The following is a 21,787-nucleotide window of genomic DNA, read 5'->3' on the forward strand; positions in this document are numbered from 1 at the left end:
CATTCAGCGGAAAGTCGCACACAGAGACGGCAACCTGCACAAAGACACACACTCGCAGCACAACCCCATCCTGGAACCATCACTTCCCAAGTGCTCCAAACCTCCATTAAGTTTAAAAACACCATTTATCTTTTACTGAGCGGAGTGTGCACACATTCGCTCTTTGGTAAAAATCAAATTGGCAGCTCTGACCACTTAACTGCTACCTAAATTAGGTCTGAGTAGTTTCCCATAAAAGCAGACTCAATATGTTAACACCCTTCTCTTTACTTACTCATTCCTAACTCAAGAGGCCCACTCCACTGTCTTCTCTGTTTTGTTTCCTCTCAATTGTCCCTGCAGACAGGGGGTGGGGTGAGCACGCGGCTGGAGGCAATGACACGAGGAAAGAAAGGAAGGAAGATCTAGCTGAGCGGAAAGGCAATCCCCGAGATGTGGAGGGAGTAGACGATGATAAAAAAAGAGAAACAGGAAAAGAGGGTGACAGTGACGGAGGGAATATTGTCAGTAATAAAAACAGTGAGAGCAGTGTGAGTGAGAAGGAGTGAAGATACAGGAAGGAGACAAAGAACGCCTAAATGACAAAGTGTGTGTTTGCACATGCCTTTGTCTGTAATGGGAAGACAAAGACACAGCTTCCTCATCCACACGGCTACCTCAGACACACTCTTCATCACTAAGTGCACGGCCCAGTTTCTCTCCTATTACAAGTCCGCTGTAGATGGCTTCCCGCCCGGGGCTGGAGCGTTACATAACGCTACGATTTTCTCTTTTCCCCCCAACATGGTGAGCAAACCTACACATCTCATTGTTGAATGTACAAAAATAAACACACAAGAAAAATCCGCCATACGTTCTGCCCGAAAGGATGACTAATGGGCTAATTTAAGGGAAGACACATAGGTGAACTCAGCAAAGTTAAAACAGGGGGAACTTTTTAGGCCATCTGTTACTCACAAATACAAAGCTGCCAGAAGTACGTCCAGTGTGATCCAATTAGAGGTATGGCTAATTATTTTTTTAATAACTGAGTAATCTATTGTTTTCTCAATAAACCCAAGATTTGTTTTAGCTAGAAAATGTGAAAAGTAATGAAAAATCCTGATCCAAATGTGCTCGGTGTGAAGGGATAACCAGTGACTAAAGCCTGAATTAATCATCTATAATTGTCAATTATGCTTCTGTCTGTCAAGATATTGATTAATCTACCAATCAATTTACCACTTAATCCAATACAAAAGCCCTGCAATAAATCTAACTTTACTGCAGTCTGTAAATCCATATTTGAAGGGTAACTTTTATTAACCTGGATCTGGCTACTTTCCAATGTTTTCGGTCATAGTGACTATTGCAGGCAAGATTTACAAATGTGGTCCTATATTGAGCGAGAGCGCTGCAGCCAGCAGTGGCAAAACAGGCTGCAATATAACATTAATGGGCAATTGTGTACTGTCAAAGTACGTCCACTAAAAGTGCTTCTTTTGTCACTGACAGGCTCAGATAGTTTTTTTTTAGTGTCTGACAACATTATTGAAAGGATCCCTACAGAGATAGACCTTTACGTTAAAGAGTAAGATCCTTTTTGTTTAACTAGAAACAGCCCCAAAATTGCTTTCGCCAAACCCACCAGACTCCATTTAAATAAAGAGTAATTTTATTATCATAAAACACACTTTCAAGGGCAATAGAAACAAAATAAAACACATAAAAACTATCCTGGTTCATCTTCCTGCTATTGCAACAAGCATCAACTTTGGTTTTGGTTCGAATAAACCCTTAATTCACAGATTTAGAGGTGAAAACATGCTGGCTCTATACATGCTTAAATCACTGTTTATTTAAATAGAGTCTGGTGAGTTTGGTGATGGTGATTTAAAGCTGTTTCTGGTTAAAGAAAACTCTTCTTCCAGATCTTACTCTTTCACAAAAAGGTCTATCTCGGTGGGGATAGGGCTGTCAGACACTGAGAAAAATAATCTGAAAACATATATGAAACAGGCTGCAATTTAACCACACAGAGAAATATTGATTTTTACATAAAGACCATAAAAAGAGTTTATTAAATGTGATGTTTTGTTATAAATTAAAGGGTAACTTCAGTTTTTACTTTCCCTAGTTAGTACCCTAGTTTCTCAAGTTTTCGAGTCTAAGTGACCAGTGGGAACAACTATTTTGGAAATTGGTCAGGCTGCAGCCGACAGCGGTAAAACAGGCTTCAATGTAACACAAATGGGCAATTGTGTATCGTAAATTTACGTCCACTAAAAGTGTTTGTTTTTGCCACTGACAGACTCAGATTGTTATTATAAATGTCTGATAACATTACATAAAAGGATCCCAACAGAGATAGACCTTTTTGTTAAAGAGCGAGCCCTTTTTTTAAACCAGAAACAGCCCCAACCCACTATTAAAAATGGAGTCTGGTGGGTTGGCAAAAATGGTTTTGGGACTGTTTGTGGTGAAATCAAAAAGATCTCACTCTTGAACAAATAGGTCTATCTTTGTAGGGTCCTTTCCATAATGTTGTCAGACACTCTGAGCCTGTCAGTGGTATGGCAAGCACTTCTAGTGAATGAACAATGAAGGTGAACATGTCCTGAGTGATTACATTGCAGCCTGTTTGAACACTCAATGCTGGGCCAATTTCAAAAACTCCATTCGTCACTTAAACACAAAAACATGGGAAAACATGGTCCAGGTTGAAAAATACCAAAGTTACCTTTTAAAGCTTCACAGTCTCGCAACATTTCTTTAGAAGGACTCTGAGATTTCTTGCAGAAACTGTTCCCAAAGGTTCAATGTCCATGTTTAAATGAATGACATGTTTCACCCAGAAACTCTGGCCTGAATAGAAACCTCTTGATGGGCACTCCACTGTTAATCAGGTGATTTATTGGAGCAGAATGAAAAGAGACAGAAAACAGAGGAGTATGTGCTGTATGTCGACACAGATGCCAAGTAACAACAGTCTTCAATGGTATATAGTCCGTGCCTTATGCTTGGTGCCCATTAAAAATCAATTTTTAATATACGAGTAGTAGCCATAATTAATATATAGAGATGGAAAGCACCTCCATCTGTTGCCGTGCATCTGCTGAGCAGGACTGAGGCATGTACCAGTGGAATTCCACAAGCCTGGAGTGGTGCTAAATGCACTCTAAGTGATATGAAGTGTCTTCCGCAGGCATGGCTGCTCCACAGCAGGTGGCAGACAGCTGTGCGTAGGTGGAGGAGGTCTCCAGGCACAGTGTGCACCGATGTGCAATTTGTGTGTGTGGCCTGGATGGACAGTGACATTCCTCCAACATGATCGGGGTTAAACGGGTGTCAGGTCAGTTAGAGAGGGAAGAAGATATGGACAAAGAGGGAAATTCCACCTTAAGAGTCAAAGCTCAGTGAGAAGCAGGAGAGTTTTCTTGCTGTTGGAAATTAGTAGAGATGGATTTAGTCTTTTACTACCAAGCATTTAAATTTTGGTAAAAGTACGAATATCTTAGCATCAAAATGCTATTTTCCGAAGCCCTTCTACAAATGTTTTCCAACATGACCTGACGTAGGTTTCTGCGTCAGGTCATGGCCCACCCAATGTTGGCCCACCCAATGTGCATATCTGTGACTGAGCCAAGACATCTTCGAGGTTTGCGTGTTGATGACAGTTCTGAAAGTCACACAATAACAAACTAACAAACTGATAGAGGCAGTGGTTCTGCAAGGTAAAGCTGCTGTTTGTCAAAGCAGTCTGGTGGTTTTGATGACAGTGATATAACTGGTTCAGTTCCCTGTTGGAAAGGGCTGTCTGACAGCAAGGTAGAGCGGGGAAGATATTACACTAAGTATCTCAAAACAACCCCTCCTCAAAAAATCTTCTCTAACCCTTTCAACTATTGTTATTATCAGTGATTGCCAATGACGTAGGTTACAGCGTAGGTTGTTTCTTGCAATGACGTAGGTTACAGCATTTCATTGATACTGTTGCTGTTTCCATTTGAAAAACCTGGAAAAGAACGCAGATGTGCTCAGCCTTTAAATTTTAGCACTTGTACTTCTCTACTTTTTCTTAAAGTGTATTCGGTAATGTATTCGGTGTCACTGACAGCAATATTCACCTACATTAGGTGAACTATTACTTAATACAATCTTGTGTAATATAATTCTTCAGTATCATGTTCACTTGTCAATCTAGTGCAATTTTGTTTTCTCAGTCATGTGCAAGACAACTTCTTATTGTTACATCATATTCTATATAACACTGATTATCAGGAGCAATCTTTTTTTCCCACCATTTTAGTTAATTTTTTAGTACTTATATTTCTTTTATTGTTACTCTATTAGTTGCTGTTTTTTGCTCCTGCTCATTGAAAACACTTCTATCTTGTATATTTGTATATTTTTCCAGATATTTAATAGTCTATTGTTCTAAAACAGAGCCCAGTGAGTGACCCTGACCCTGGGAACCCACTGGTTGGTTGTTACTGGTTGTGAATCATTTAAGTTGTGGTTACTGTACTTAGTGTTACTGTAATTTGAAAAATTCTTGAGCACAAGAATTTCCTTCAGGATAAATTAAGTTCTACTGAATTGAATTCCAGTGATGTAGTATTGTATTATCATAAAAGTGGGAGACTCACAAAGGACAAGTTTTAAGAATTATGATATAAGTTAGTTACAAGTATGAGTAGCGCTTCAGTGACACTGGATCCTTCAATTCCTATAATGCAAGCTGAAGATGAGATAACTCTGATAGCATGACTCCCTGAGATGACCTACCCACTGGGGAGCTCCTCTGAGAACTACATACCTTCATACTGTTTGCAATCGTACCGCTTATAGGAACACCGAAGTGACATACTGTAAGCTGGCCAGCGCTTGGTATACAACGCCACGTCTAACAGGCTTTTAAAATGGCGGTTGCCGAAGCTGCATTGGCAATATTCGTTGCCTGATATCAGAGAGCATTGTCAACTCATTAAAGTCATACAATTTTTTCACCAATTATGCTCTGGTTCTTGAACTGCTTCTGTTCAGGATTGTTGGATTCTTGGTGCGATCTAGCAAAAAGCCTGCATTCCCACTAGTTTTGAGCAGGACCACTGTAATCACAGATGTATTGATTACCTGCAAGGTTTTGTTCCGTTATTTTAATCATGGACCAACTATTGATGATAAGAAGACGATATCTTACTTGACTTGTCCATTGTTGCCTTCTCCATCCTCTTTGTCCAACACATTCTCACTCCGACCTCGTCACATATTGACGTTTTCTTCATGGACTTTTCACGTTGTTAACGTTCTGGGACACCGGGTCAAATTCTCGTCTTTCATGGTACACTTCGGTTTTCACAGGAAATTTACCATTTTTTCGAAATAAATGCACTACGTTGGTACAACACTGTGAATTAGCGTTTTTTTCCTTGAACAACTAATGCACATGGTTGGGTTTAAGCAATAAAAGCATGTGGTTAGGTTTAGGAAAAAATAACAGGGTTTGGCTTTAGAATCATACAAGACACGAACACTGTGAAAGTCGATGTTTGTTGGACCCATCCACCACCACTCCCGCCCCACTCACACTTTCGCTACCTTAACTTTCGTCCTTGTCATGCCATATTTCCCCCTGATGCCCCCGGGCGCCATTAAGCTATAATGGCAACCAGCCACGTATCATGCTGACGTTAAAGGAATTGCTCCTTTGTTCAACCTGTAGAATATGATAGCCCACTCATTTCATCAATGGTTCAGACCTTAGGTCAAGGAAAACCTGCTATTTTTTGGTTCCAGCTGAGAAACAACTTTCCATGTTCCAAACCAATTTTTTTGGGTGGAAATGCTCAGAACGGTACATAATAAGGCACGTGAACAACAATGCAACCTGTTTCATGTTGGTGGAAAAACAGTACCCGTGGAGCAGGCAGATTCGAAAGATTTAGGACCCAGGCATCTGTGTTCAACCAGTCAATGTACACCTGCATCATTCATGGTACAAACTCTGAAATAGAAACTAAAAAAAAGTCCTTCTAAGAACTAAGATAATTTCTTGTTCTTGTGGTGCCAACACAACCAAAAGGGGGATTCTCATAAGAATAGGTTCCTCCAGTTTGAAAATGCCTGTTGTAAAACTGATTGCAGCACTTGTCACAATGAGTAAACTAATCTTTGTGTTAGGAACTCGTCGAGTGTCCCCTTTAAAGAGCAAAAACTGATTACTTTTAGAAATATAAAGCAGGCGCAAATTATTCCTCTGACATTTCCTTCTTTGATACATTTAACATGCTGCACAGTATAATAACATCACCTTATTGAGTGAATTTGTTCCAGGGTTTAATGATGGCTGCCTAGTGCCTTGAGAAATGGCATCACCATGAAGAAATGCCCCCCTCCTCAAAGATCAATGAAGCAGTCCGACTCACTGTCTTCCTCCATGCTGCTGCCTGTCGCACTCTGACACCCGGGTGAACGCCCCAGGGACCGGGGCTCTTTCCGGCAGAGTGCACTCGGCTAGGCCTGCCCATGTTCACAGCTGGGACGCCATTAAGTCCCAGCAAAGCGACCCATGGGTTATGGATGAGAGGAGGAGGAAAAGGGAGGAAGAAGGGGCTGCCTTGCTACACTGCTACACTGCTACACTGCGCTGCTTTGTTGCCCTCAAAATTTTGCCATAGCAAACAAAGGGTCTCGGGAGCTTTGTGAGGTGTGCTCATTTTTCTAAGATTTCTTTGTAGCTTCAGCAAGAGGAATGTTCAGCTTATTCCTGTTGTTCTGTTTAACCTTCATGAATCTCTTTCTAGTTACTGTTTGCGTGGAGGCCATGCTTACCGGGACACCTTTGGAGTGCAGTGAAGCGTGTTATCTTCCTTTTTTCCTTGACACCCTCCGTGAACCCGAAGCCAAAACCTTTCCCTCAGGGAAGTCAGGGGTCGTAATTACGATGCTACACCCCGCACAACAAAGGAAACCCAACCCCCCTAGCTTCCATGGACTCGTATTGTTGTTTCTGCTGGAGGGGGGAATGTGGCTGCATGAATCCACTTGTCCCAGTTCAGCTCTGCATCATCAAACTAAAATCATGACACAAGAAAATACACTGGAACACCAACAACCATAAACCCCCCGCATCATGGGTAGTCATTCAGTGCTGTCATATCCTCTTTTTATTTAGTTAGATCAGCATGAGGGATGGACATACTTCCTTATTAGTACAGACCTCGGCTATACCATCCAGCCAATCATGTGATGCTAATCACTGGCTTCAAGCACTACATAGACAGATTGGGGTTAATGACCTTCTGGAGAGCCAGAGGGGACACTCTGGATGCATCTTTCTATGTATGCATGACACAAACTAGGACTGCGTACAAAAAAAAAAGACATTATGACTGCTATAGAGGCCCAGCTGAGGTGAATCACGGTTTTAAGGTTACATAGTCATTCACACGGACAGGATAAGGCTGAGGCGAGACAAAGAGCATGTAAAGCAAGAAAGACAGATTTAAGATTGATTTTCCTGAGGAGGAGGCGATAGGAGTTGGTCATTTTCCAATGCAATCAGAGTGGTTGTGATAACTGAGCAGATAATGGATTTTCAGCCCTTGGTATGCATCGTTTTCCATCTTCCATCACACAAACTAAACACAGCAAACACAACAGCTCGTGCATTCAGACGTAAAATCAGCTGTAATCAGTAAAATTGTAACGGCATTGTGTGAAGACAGGCTGCTGCAAAGACAACCAAATACTTGAAAACATAAAATTACTAAAAACTGACAACTGCACTTTAGAGAAATAAATGCTGCAGTACAATCAGAGTGGGCTGTTCTCATGCATTGTTCGGATGTATACCGATGAACAGTAATGCACTAGAATTTGTATATAACCCACGTAATCATGAGCCTGTAATTCATGTATAACCCACGTAATTGGGGAGGCTGCAATTTCGTGACCAATGCGTTAACGGGAGTAGAGAAAGAAGGAGTATAAAGAGTAAAAGACCACGTAAGAAGGCAGGTTAGGGTGATGGATGGATCAAACAAACACAGGAATTCCCCCCAGGAGTGTTTAGGAACGTGTGAGACTAAGTGAACTTTGGGTTATTTTAAGGTACATTATCACCATGTTTCTCTTCCTAAACTAAACCTAGGTAACTTTACTTGTCTAAGCTACTTAACTTTACATTAAGTACGTAATGTAACAACGCTCAACCCTGTTTCTTTTCCTAAACGTCACCTATGTAATTTTACTTGTCCAACTGACATTATTTTATGCTAAGTGCACCACATAATGACGTCCAACCGTGTTTCTTCTCCCCAAACCTAACCTACGTGACTTCACTTGCCTAAGGCTAACATACATAACTTTACTTCCCTGACCTACATAACTTTATGTAACATGACATTGCCCAACCATGTTTCTTTTCCTAAATCTAACCTACATAAATTTATTTGGCTAACCTATGTAACTTAACATTTAGGTTGTAACGTAATGACGCCTAAGAATGTTCTTTTCCTAGTCCAAACCTATGTACCTTTACTTACCTAAAGCTAACCTATTTAACTTTACTGGCCTAACCTACGTAACTTTACAGTAATGTGATGTAGCCAAACCATATATCTTTTCCTAAAGCTAACCTATGTAACTTTACGTTAAGAATGTAGCTTTACAGAAAGTACATAACGTGATGATGCCAACAGTGTTCCTTTTCCTAAACCAATGTAACTTTATTGGCCTAATGCTAAACCTATGTAACTTTACTTGGCTAACCTTGTAACTTAACGTTAAATATATAACATGATGTTGCCCAACCCTGTTTCTTTTCATAAACATAACCTACGTAACTTGCCGCCTATGAATGTTTCTTTTCCTATACCAAACCAACGCACCTTTAGTTGCCTAAACCTAACCTATGTAACTTTACGTTAAGTGCGTAACATGATGTAGCCAAACCATGTTTCTTTTCCCAAAGATAATCTACATAGCTTTACTTGCCTAGACCTACATAACTTTACATTAAGGACGTAACATGATCAGTTTCTAAACCAAATTAAGTTCGTAATGTGGTGATGCCCAACTGTTTCTCTTCCTAAACCTAACCTATGTAACTTTATATTAAGTAACTAAGTTTATGATAAGTACGTAACATGGTAACACCACTCATGGGGTGCTAATTCATTAGATATTATACAAACTAGGGCTGTCAGCGAATATTCTAAATTCGAATTTAAATTCGAATTTGAAAAAAAAAATGGACCTTCGAATGTGAAAATTGATATTCGATTGTGGAGAAAAAAAAAAAAACACCACCGCAGCTGTCCTCTTTGCGAGTGGGAGGTGGGAGCGGCCACGGAGCTGCACGGCGCGGCCGGTGTGGATGACACAATCAGTTAACATGGGCGCTGAAAGGAAACTGGCTTCGCTTCTTGGCACTTCGAGGCTATTTGCAGCGCTTCCGCGGGCGGTGTGGCCTGACGGGTCAGAGAGGGGGGGCGAGCGAGAGGTCCGCGGTCGTTTATAACGTAATGTTATAGATAATTGTTTTATGTGTTTTAATGTGTAGGTATGTAAATGTTTTCAAAGACGTTTATGGTGAAATAAAAATACTTACAAGTAGTTATGTTTCCTTGTATTAATACATACAGAAGTATATTTCCTTGTATTAGTTTGCCCTCTTGTGGACATAATGCGAAAAAAAAAAATTTGAATGGTTCGAACCTATGAGTTATTTTTAGAACGAATATTCGAACATCATTTTTGAGCAATTTTGACAGCCCTAATACAAACCATTGTATGTGGATAAGCTGCAGAAAGTAACTGCACCACTTGAAGGACAATATCTTTTTCTAAATATTGGAAAATATATATTTTATTGTTCTGACTTTTCCTTGTATTTTGCTGTCTTCTCATGACATGATATAAATTGTCTCAGACTTCCAAACATGAGGGGCTCTGACACAATGGCATATCCATTTAGATCAGTGAAGGTCTAACGTCAATGAATGAAAATGGAGAAGGTGAAGGAAATGCTGATGAAGACAGAAAAAGAAAGACAGAGGGAAAACAAAGACAACAGGAGACAGAGAAAGGTCTGGAGGAGAAGGAGACTGTTTGCATGCACCCGGGTGGAACATTGTTTCCTGGGAATCTCTGTAAGAAAAGCCAACGAAGCAGAAAGATCAAGTGTGTGAAGAGTGTGTGTTTGCTCCTGTAATTGAATAGCATAGTCTGTGGCTTGTTCATTTATCCCATATCATTCTGGGCTGCCGTAATAGCAAGATAAAAGCTTTCAATAGAAACTTGTCTGAGCTGGACATTAAAGTGATCAGTGGTGAGACGAGGAAAGCGCATGTTTTTTTTTGTCAAGGACAAATGGTGCTGCTATTAAGCAGAGTCTTTGTTCCCATGTGCTGGGGGACAGTCAAATGTTCTTTAATCATCCGCAATTATGTTCAGGAAGTGTGAAATCTACCAAAATGTCCATGTTAGTTAAGGTAATAAAAGTGATTTATTTTTGCATTAAAGTCAGCAATTACAGAGTATCTAATGCTGTCAGTTCTTGGTGACCTGAAGGTGGAACAAGCACAAGGACAAACAAGATAAATCACTACTTTAAGAGACAAAAGCTTTTTTTCATTCTGTCTAATGTTCAGGACATAATGCACTCTCCACTCCAGAAGCTCTTTGACAATACAGACTGTTCTAGCAGTGAGAGTACAGAACATGACACACTTTCTTCAGCAACGGTGTAACAACATGTTATAGGCCTACTATTTTCTGTGCCTCACTGAGCATGCATTGCGTGTACATTCACTATCTTAACAACAGTTACTGTGTCAGCCACAGATAATGAAAAAATGGGGGCAAGATATCACCTCCACATAGTCAGTTATCATGAGAACAAAAATTGTCTCTCAAAAAACCTCATTAGTATACGTTACGTTCCTCTGATACTTTGGCAACTACACTATGTAAAGGTCTTGTCAGACTAATAACATAAGTAGACATTTTCACCGAGATTAAAAAGTTTATAGATGGATTTACAACTCCAACTTGAACATGAAAAGAATAAAAAAGTGAGTACCACTTTTCTAGATGTCTAATTAGTATCCTATAAAGCTGGAACCAGGAGATGGTTAGCTTAGCTTAGCATACAGACTGGAAACAGGGGGAATCAGCTAGCTAGGCCTTGTCTGAAGATGACAAAATCTACCTAATTAGGGCTGCCCCTGACTAAGAATTTTCCTAATCGACCAATAGTCGACATTTAGGGCCATTAGTCGACTAGTCGCCAGCATGTTTACGATATTAATTTGATTATTAAATGATATATTTTGTTGGTTTGAGTTGAAGGTGTGAGAAAGAATAGTATCAGTAACATTGTTAACACTGTGCTACATTACAGAGAAATACAAAACCGTACTAATGAACCTTCATTAATATAGGCCTATATTTTATCTACATGTGCACGTCACACACTGAGCGAGCCGCCTGTTAATGACGCTGTGGGCTAATGGGCATGTAGCTACTTCCATGTTTCAGATGATACGTCATGTTTGTAGTCGACCAATGAAGATGAGTTTACATATCACCTTGGGTTCGTTCTTCACCTTCTCAAAATGATCCCACACTTTGGATTTCCTGCCTGACATGTTATTAACTAGTCTGTGGAATAACCACAGGTACCAGCCCTGGAAATTAGGGGCCGTACACATGCTGCGTCTTTAACCGCCTAGAAAACGCAGGGTCGGATGTGCCTTTTTTGTGCCAGCTTTCAAGAGCAGGTTATGTCTGAGGTTGCTAGGCAACCATAACAAGCATAATATAGCCTATTTTCCTGAAATCCTGAGTGCAGAGCTGATCTTCTTCCAGGCGCTGTTTATAAGTGTGTAGGCCTATCATCCGTAGGACAGATGCAAAGCTCTGGGTAGCCCTGCACTAACATGATCAACTTTTCCGTATTTATCAGACTGAATATTTACAGAAGAAGGGAAAGATATCTGTGGGCTGTGATTGGTTTGTAACGTGACTTTTGACTGCTGAGCGTGGCCACTTCCTATGTCTGTCCTTTCAAATTAAATTCACACATGGTCCAGTCATATAGGTTTTGATTTATTTTGACAAGGTGCAGCTCCATACTGAGATTCACATTTGTTTTGGGTTTTTTTTTTGCAACCGAGCGACCAATGAAATCTTGCCCCTAAAATCGCCACTCATATCGCAAACCCATATCCGTCAAAATAATCACAATATGATTAGTTCTGAGTCATGCATTACTTGATTATCTCACAGAGCAACAGCCTGTCTTAATTGGCCCTGATGACAGTAGTACCACTGTTTGCTGACTCAGAGGCCAAATGACTGATACTCACAACATAAACATACCAGCAAACAGAGGCCCAAACGTTCAGTCAAATGCACAATTTTCCCACACATGTTTTCTCAGCAGTATGTCACTCAATAACAGCATTTACAATTACCATAAATTCACCAATGAAACTGCTGTGACCTGGGCTGCTCGGACAGCATCCGAGAATGAGGACCAGCAGTCCACATGATGGACACAGACAGTATTTGGCACAAACTTGTTTGGGTCCCAGAGCAGGAAATGGGAAGGGAAGTCAGATGGACAGGGACCTGCTGACCTACACATGATGTCTGGCTCGATACACACACTACTCACACACATAGACGCATACACAAATAGGAAAACTAGGCCCCTGTCCTATTTTTAGGTAAGCTTTTTCATTTTTTTGCCCTCTTTCCATCCTCCAGGCCTCGGGACAGAGAGATGAGGAGCAGAGAAATTCATTTCACACATCAGACACACCTGGCCGAGGAGGACCGAGAGAATGCTGAGGATATCGGGAGATTATCTCAAGAGTGTGTGCATTCCCACAGCATTCATCAACAATGCTGGGGTGTCACCAAGAAGTCAGTAAAAGGCCTCTGCATGCTGAAAACAAAGTGTTTATCGTTAGTATAACTGAGCGCAACATGATGCATTCCTTCGAGGACAGACTGTCCTGAGTTCTTGGAGAGAGATCAGGAGGCAGTGTGATGCAGCCAGTAGGCAGCGAGTGTAACCGATACAAACACTTTTGCCTGTAGCAGCAGTCTGATAACAAGTTGTATGACCTACTGTAGTTCATTTCCAGTACACAGAACCCTTAACTCAGCGGTCTGATGCAGGTCTGGATGAGATTTTCCAAAATATGTGACTAAAACATAAAGAAGAATAGCTTGCTTATGGTCAGAGGACAGAAATTAGAGAAAACCTGTGGTCAGGTGATTCAGACATTCCATCACTGACAATACCAGCGTCCAACAGAGGGTGAGAAACCTACTACCACACACACACACTCACACTCATGCAGACAAAGAACAGTGAAAGATCACGACCCCTTACATTCCATCACATTCGATGGCCCAAAGCCAACAGAGGATTGCCCACACTACAACTAGCCAATTACAGTCCCTCGGAAAAAGACACACGGCCCGGGTTAAAGGCACGGCTGATCTGCTCAATACTCTCCACAGCAGCGGCCAGCTAAACATCGATTCAGCAATTTCTTTACAAAAGAGTGGACTCAACATTACACAGTTCGATTATAAAGCTTATTTTTTGTTACTTTAGATTGATTTCATTACTTTGAAACACAGTTGCAGTGCTCTTGTTTATCCCAGTGCAGAAACAAAGTGGATGTTCGTTAAAGGGGACATATGATGCTTTTCCTTACTTTCTGTTATATATTTAATGTTACAATGTCGTATGTTCATGTTAAACTTGGCCAAAGTTTCAAATAATGAGGTAAATATATGTAAAAGTAATCCCTGTGAGGCTTCAGATCGTTCTGAGCACCCTGTTTTCACCAGTTTTTCTATTTCAGAGACCGCAAGTGTTTACATTGCGTACACTGCTACATGTAGCTACATGCTAACATCAGGGAAACATGTCATCTTGGTTGCTGATGATGTTAATTCCTCCAGGCTTCAGATCACATTCCTGCTGGAACATGTCTGGTTCATGGACGTCGGAACTATTTTCTGAGAGGGGGCAGGGTTTTTGTTGGGAGGGGCGTGGGAAACATGCACACTTATCAATGATTAAGGATTTGATTTGAAGTTATTTTATAATAACATGCAGTTATAAGAGAACTAGAATGGATGAACACGGCATCTTTATTGTTAAGAAAATGAAACTTTGATAACTAAATCAAGCCATTTAAGGAACATAACAGCATTATTTGTAACCTTGAATGAAAAAAAGAAAAATCTGCGCTCCTGACTCAGGGCTTTCATGCATTTCCAAAAGTGGACCTTCTCTCAGTTGACCTACTGATGAAGATTTTAAGCAGGGTCGAGACATCGCTTTCATCCAAATGTGTTAGTCTCTCCTGTGTCATGGTGTTGCGCAGCCAGGTTTTCAGCCTGCGCAAGGCTGAGAAAGAGCGCTCGGATGCCGCAACAGATATGGGCAGGGCCAGACAGAGCTTAATGAGCTTCTCCACCTCCGACAGCATGGAGCGGGTTTGGGCCTGCAAGGTTTGCAGGATGGACACAACATCCTGGATGGTGCTAACTTCTCGTCCCCTACACACATCCCTCAGTATGTCCAGCTCAAGGCTTAGCCTCTCTCGTGGAAAGGGGGTCAGTTCCAGGGAACCCACATCCACTCGTTTCCCCTGAGCCGCCTCAAGAACTGCCTGCTCTCGCCCAGCAGCTACGCGGAGTCCCTCCTGATCAAAACGCCGCTCCAGATGCAGCCTGACTACATACAGTAGCCAGATGCCAAGGCTACTGTATGTAGTCAGGCAGGCTGCATATCACATCAAAAGCATAGATCTAGACATTAATGATATGAAAGAGATAAATGTCAGTCAGACAAATTGAGTTTAAATTCAGATTCTTTATTTTTTTAAAGTGTAATGCAGTGGGTAGGGAGGCTGATGGGGGGGGGGGGGGGGGGGGCGTCTGTGGACGTCTATGGTCTGGTTGTGAAGATTTCAGTTTAGAAGCATTGATCATGATTTTTTTCACAATAGAAAGTTCCTCTTTATTCCATTACAGTCATTCACCAGCCTGTGAGTACACTGCTACATGTAGCTACATGCTATCATCAGGGAAACATGTAATCTTTGTTGCTGATGTTTTAAATTTACACCTAGATTTCGGATCATATTCCAACTGGAACACGTCCATTTGTGAAGATTTTGGTTTAGCAGCTTTTGTTGGTATTTTTTTTTATGGTAGAAAGTGCTGCAATATGCTATTACAGTAATTCCTCTAGCTGCAGGTATACTAGGCCTACTACATGTAGCTACGTGCTAACGTGAGGTAAACATGTAATCTTGGTTGCCAACGTTATTAATTTCCCCCTTCTTTTGTATCATATGAGCAACAGGAACATGGCCAGTTGTGAAGATTTTTTTCTACATTCATTCCATGGCTGCAAGCACACTGCTACATGTAGCCTAACATTAGGGGAAACATGTCATCTTGGTTGCCGATGTTGTTCATTTCTGCTCCGATTTCGAATCACATTTCTGCTGGAACATGTCCAGTTTTGAAGATTTTGGTTTAGCAGCTTTTGTTTGTAATTTTTCACAGTAGGAGGTGCTACTGTACTACCTTGTGTTTTTTCCCCTGGCTGTGAGTATACTGCTTAATGTAGCTACATGCTAACATCAGGTAATCATGTAATTTTGGTTGCAGATGTTGTAAATTTGTCCCTTATTTCATGTTCTCCCTGAATATGTCCAGTTGTTAAAATTTTGTCCTAGAAGCTTTTATTCATGATTTTTCACAATAGAAAGTTCCTCTATACTCCATTACAGTCATTCCCTGGCTGCAAGTACACTGCTACGTGTAGCTACATGCTAACTTTAGGGAAACATGTAATCTTGGTTGCCAATCATATTCCTGCTAGAACATGTCCAGTTTTGAACATTTTGGTTAAGCAGCTTTTAAAGTGCCAATATATGCTGTTACAGTCATTCCCCTGACTGCAGGTATACTACTACATGTAGCTACATGCTAACCTAAGCAAAACCAGTAATCATGGTCGCTCATATTATTTTTCCTTGATTTCAGATCCTGTTCCTGTTGCATGTCTGGTTGTGAAGAATTTGGTTTAGAAACCCCAAAGACAAGTATGAACCTGCATAACAGCATAATAGGTCCTCTTTAATACCACCATGTGTTGCATTGCAGTGTTAAGAAACAAAACAACGTAAGCAAATTCCCTTAAACACAGGCTTTTTAAATGTTTTTACTGCTTTATAAATGATTATACTGATATGTGCCATGTCTCTAGTACCTTTATCACCAGCGCTCAATAATTCAAGTATACTGTAATTCACACCTTAATGACTATGCAAGTACATCCAGGGTCGATACATCACTTGTTCTCCCAGTTCCTCATCCCTTGACTGCATATGCAGCATGTCATCACTGGTGATCACAATTAAGTTTGACAGCCCACATAGGACAGGAAATGTAATGGCCTAAATAGCATTGCATCAGCTTGAAATTGTGTCATTAGCTTTGGTGCTGTGCAGAAAATTGTTTTACAAAGTGGGAGCATGAAGGGCTTGACCTATATCTGTTTAAAAAAACAGACCAAAGAGAGCAAGAGCACGGCTGTGCCAGAGAGGGAGACACAGAGATACTAAAGTAATAGAGAACAAGTGAGGCTGATGGTTGCGATTATGGGGGTTTCCCACCTCTGACTTGAGAGCCGGTCTATGTGCTGCTCTCCTGCTGAGACTCACCACCCTCTCCTCCCACACCCCGTGGCCCTGACTGTTATTCTGCAGCGCTATGGAGAATTGAAACTGGCAGCAGGAGGAGAAAAAAAATCTCCCTCACTTTGCTTCTCTCCGTCTCTTACCTGATACCAGTGCGACAAAAATCCAATTTAGCTGTGCTGCTATCTGATATCTGGTAGAGCAGAAATACATCAAACTACTAGCCTACTGTTGGTGAAGAGATAGCAGCTGAAAGCAAAAGGAAGCATCACAACTAACGCTTAACCCAATGTTTAGTGGCTTACGATACTATTGGGCCACAGACACAAAGTGATTGAAGAAAAAATCCCATAGAAAGAGACTGTCCTTTTTTTTGCCTTGTTGGTGGCGTCCCAGATATGAGCTCAAAGGACAGTATTTGTTGAACTCACATTCGCCAGGTGGCAGGAAACATGACTCAGAATGAAAAACATTGCTCTTCTGTATCTGGAGGTGTAAATGGGCGACTGTTTGTTTACAAGTTAGCTCTATCAACTTAAAGGGAAATTCTATATTCCTGTGTTTTTATGTCTTAGTGACTAATGGGAACAACAATTTTTGAAACTGGTCCAGTATTAAGGGACAGGGCTTCAGCGGCTAAACAGGCTGCAATGTAATCACTTGAGGAAATTCTGCATCGTCTGCTAAAAGTGCTTATTTTTTGCCACTGACAGGTTCAGATTATTATTCTAAGTGTCTGACAACATTATGGCAAGGATCCCTGCTAAGATAGACCTTTTTTGTTAAAAAGAAAACTTTTTGCTTAACCATAAACAGCTCAAAAATCAATATTGCTAAACCCACCAGACTCCCTTTAAATAAACAGCAATTTAGTCATCACAAGACAGACTTCATTCAAAGTCTACAGACACAAACTAAAGTCACAAAAGCCATCTTGGATCATCTTTCCGCTGTTCTAACAATCACTAACTGTGGTTTGGTTGAAATTGGTTTTGGGGCTGTTTCTGGGGAAACAAAAAGGATCTCAATCTTTAACAAAAGGTCTATCTCTGTAGATCGTTTTTGTTTAACCAGAAACAGTCCAAAAATCGCTTTCAGCAAACCCACCAGACTCCATTCAAATAAACAGTCATTTTAGCGTGTATAGAGCCAGTATGTTTTCAGATCTGAGTTAATTAAGGGTTAATTTCAACCAAACCAGAGCTGGTGATTGTTGGAACAGCGGAAAGACAAACCAAAACTGTTTTGAGAGTTTTCTTTTGTTTCTGTTGACTTTGAAAGAATTGTGTTTTCTTTGTAGATATCTGCTTTTTGCAGATGATGTGGTTCTGTTGGCTTCATTACACCTGAACCTCCAGCAGACACTGGGGTGGTTTGAAGCCAAGTGTGAAGCGGTAGGGATGAGAGTAAGCACCTCCAAACCTGAGGCCATGGTCCTCTGCTGGAAACTGGTGGATTGCCTCCTTCAGGTTGGGAGGGAGTTACTGCCTAAAGTTATGGAGTTCAAGTATCTCAGGGTCTTGTTCATGAGTGAGGGCAGAATGGAGCGTGAGATGGATCGGTGTGTTTGGTGCGGCTTGTGTAGTGCGCTGGACCGTCGTGGTGAAGAGAGATCATGGATACAAGCGACCGAAATGAGTTTCTTCCGTGGGGTGTCTGGGCTCAGCCTTAGAGATAGGGTAAGGAGCTCGGACATTCGGAGGGAGCTCGGAGTAGAGCCGCTGCTCCTTCGCATCTAAAGGGGTCAGTTGAGGTGGTTTGGGCATCTGATCAGGATGCCTCCTGGGCGCCTCCTGCTGGAGGTGTTTTGGGCACGTCTAACTAGTAGGAGGCCCCGGGACAGACCCAGAACACGCTGGGGGGATTACATATCTCATCTGGCCTGGGAACGCCTTGGGGTCCTCAAGGAGGAGCTGGAAAGCGTTGCTAGGGAGAGGGACGTCTAGGGTGCTTTGCTTGGCCTGCTGTCCCTGCGACCTAGCCCCGGATAAGCGGATGAAAATGGATGGATATTTGTAACTTAATTACAACTAGTCAACTTTGACAATTGACTTATATTACGACTTAATTACAGATATCCGTGATCCATTTCTGATGTATTTTGCCATAGTTGGGGTCTATTCTGCAATGATGATCCACTCACTGTACATTATCCCTTATGTAGCAAACTTATGCTAGGTTTTGCCGTGTAACTAACTTTACTAAATCAGCTTTGATACTGTGACATTACATTTTATCATCATTCTATCATACTCACTATAGTGGCTGTCATTCAGCAAAAGTTACAAAGGTTTAATTTAATGATGTCTTTCATTAATTGTTTTGTCTTTCAGCTAATTACAGTGGTTGCTGCTTGCTTGCTCCACCTCAGCTCCTCTCTGCTGCCCATAGTTTTCTATTGTCTTTGTGATACAATTGCATGGTATCCTCTCTGTCCTCCGGGCATTATTAGTCCGAACTGAACTGATGTCTGCGAGTTTATCCTTGTATTTGACTGACAACACATTTGTAGCGCCAAGAGCGAAGGCTTCATTTCAACATTGGATGGAGGCACATTTGAGCATCTGGTGAATTTCTCTGCATCGAATTTCAGCATTTTCAGCCTGAATTTATTCTGTAAATGTCTTCAATTTTGTCAAAACCAAAGTCCTCTCCTACTGTTGGGGTTTTGAGATGGACAAAGGCACATGTACTAAATCTAAATATTGAGAGGGATGTGTCCCCACCCCCCTTTGAAATTACCTCCCTGTCTTTATGAGGCCCTCTCTCGGACTCCTTTAGACCCTGCATGTCCCCTGACCTCCCCCCTGAAAACCCACTGTGCCAGGACGCTGCAGCAGCAAACTTAAATGTCATCTTCTCTCAGCACGGTGTACCTACGTGCACTGACAGGAGCTAAGCTGTAACCCTGCAAAATTAAACAGTGAAACAATAAATCATTCATAGGTACTTGACATGTGTTCACAAGCAGGTCATTAGTCATCCAACAGTTGATCCCAACCCACTTCAGAAGTGTGCGAAACGGTCCTGTCACCGCCTATGGAGTTACAACGGGAACCACTTTAACTCCCATGGGTGAAGCACATCTATGCCAGCATTCACACGCTCCTGTGTGTTCCTGATCCTCTCTCTGTCTCTCCAACAGACACAAAGACTTGTTTGTACAACTTAAAAATAAATGAAAAATGGTACCAAGGGGAGTATTTACAGGATGTGTGTTATGATGGAAAGGTGAATTAGTAATATAATGGCATTTTTGCAAAGAGGAAATGACAATACCTAAAATAAATAGCACCAAGCATGTCTGACTTTGTCCACTGATCAATGGGACTGGATATAACTCCTGATAAATGAGGCAGCCACTTAAGCTGATGACATTCAGAGGGACATTATGGGCCACTTCTGTCATCAATAGTGCAAAATGTAACTGTGAAGGCAGCAGGAAGCATAATGAGGACTGATTTTAATGACACCCCAGGAGTGGAAGGAGCCATAAATTAAAGGATTATTATAGACAGAGACACAATATGTTACAGCACCGTTATAAATCACTACTGGGGACCAAACACAGGAATATTGTGCCCCTGTTTTACTTGTGCCCCTAAAGCCCCATGTCCCATCTCCCACTGACCTGCTGGTAGTTCTCTTCCTCGGGCTGGAAGCTGTTGTCAATGGGCTGAAACCTCAGGTTGATATGAGGAAAATTGTGAAGCCAGTAAGTCCACCAGGGCGCAATGTAATCCACCCGAGCCGAAGACATCCCTGCCCCCGAGAGGAGAAAAAAAAAAGTTGGGCTGCAGCCTGAAATTAGCCTCCCTTTACTCAACCGGGCTCCGGAGATCTTAATCCCGTCTCCTTTCACAACAAAGACAGTGATAAACGCATGCTCGTGTGTGGAAACACACTCTGAGCCACACGTGAGAGGAGCCGTGGACAGAAGAAGAAGAAGAAGTCCTGCAGAGACAGCAGTGTTGCTGCAAAGTCAGATCCCACAGAGCTTTTCTTTATTTACACACAAGAAGGAATAATCACACTGCGCCCATGTCCCCGTGTCTGCGAGGACCCTCGGCTCCTTTCCGACCGACAGCTGCTCCAAACCCACACAACACAGTCACCGGCGGGGGCGCGCACCGAGTCAGGACACGGGGAGGGACAGGAGCGCGCACAGACGCCCCTTTAGGGAGTTTAAGAATATCCCCCGCTTACATATCTGATATAAAACTGGTTTAAAACACACACATTCAATGCGTAGTGACATAATTTCCATCTTGATATAATATTTAATTGTTTTTTAATTGTTTCATTAGTCTCTCTGCGGTATCAGCTGCTGCACTGACACCTAGTGGTCAACTGAGGCAATTACAAACACCTTAACCTACAGTAGAGGTGCAACCTGTCCTAATGGGGGACGTCCGAGTCCAACACCACTAACTTCAAAGCCAAGACAGCTCCTGGAAACACTGTAATTAAGATATATACTTTGTCATGATTTAATTTGTTAATAGCCCACCTGTTTGAGACTAAATTTTGCTCGAATTTTACCCGATGATGCTCCATTTTTGTCCAGGAAAATATTTTTTTGACCATGCTTTAAGTCACCTTTTCTTGTCTTTAGATGCCCCGTCTATAACTGTTAGTCAAATCAAACCAGAGTGCTGCATGTCTGCTCGATTTCATCCCAGTAACTGATCAGGTCATCTATTCCTAATCCCTGTTCTTACTGGTTTTATTTTAAGTATTCAAACAGGATTGTGCACATGATTGATGCAGCACCTGCGTGAGAACTTTAAGCTTGTTGTGTTGTACTTCCTCCACAATATACTACACCACCAGGCTCAGGGACAGCCTCACCCCACAGGCCATGAGACTGTTGAACTCTTGAGCTCATCACTTTAATATATCGTCACTTTATTTACTTTTACTGTTTTGCAAACGATCTACATCCCTGAGTATACATTAGTTATTCATCATTACACATATACATGTACTACACTCCAGTTTATTCATTGGTTACCACAGATTTATATTTTAACTTGAACTCTTTTTACACTCTC

The 21,787-nt window shown here is 41.6% G+C and overlaps 1 protein-coding gene across 2 annotated transcripts in view; it reads right to left on the bottom strand.

Annotated features, from left to right (window-relative positions):
• ttyh2 (tweety family member 2) overlaps nt 1–20,819 on the bottom strand; it is a 107,656-nt gene extending 86,837 nt beyond the window's left edge. The window contains exon 1 of one of the 2 annotated variants that reach the window (XM_033611685.2): nt 20,365–20,819. In XM_033611685.2, the coding sequence (XP_033467576.1) occupies nt 20,365–20,493 (129 nt within the window). In that variant the 5' untranslated portion in view covers nt 20,494–20,819. The remainder of the gene's footprint in view (nt 1–20,364) is intronic. The other variant, XM_033611684.2, reaches the window with a different exon arrangement.
• Between the last annotated feature and the right edge of the window lie 968 nt (nt 20,820–21,787).

The sequence above is a fragment of the Epinephelus lanceolatus genome, chromosome 21 (genome assembly GCF_041903045.1).
Source record: "Epinephelus lanceolatus isolate andai-2023 chromosome 21, ASM4190304v1, whole genome shotgun sequence".
Classification (NCBI taxonomy): domain Eukaryota; kingdom Metazoa; phylum Chordata; class Actinopteri; order Perciformes; family Serranidae; genus Epinephelus; species Epinephelus lanceolatus.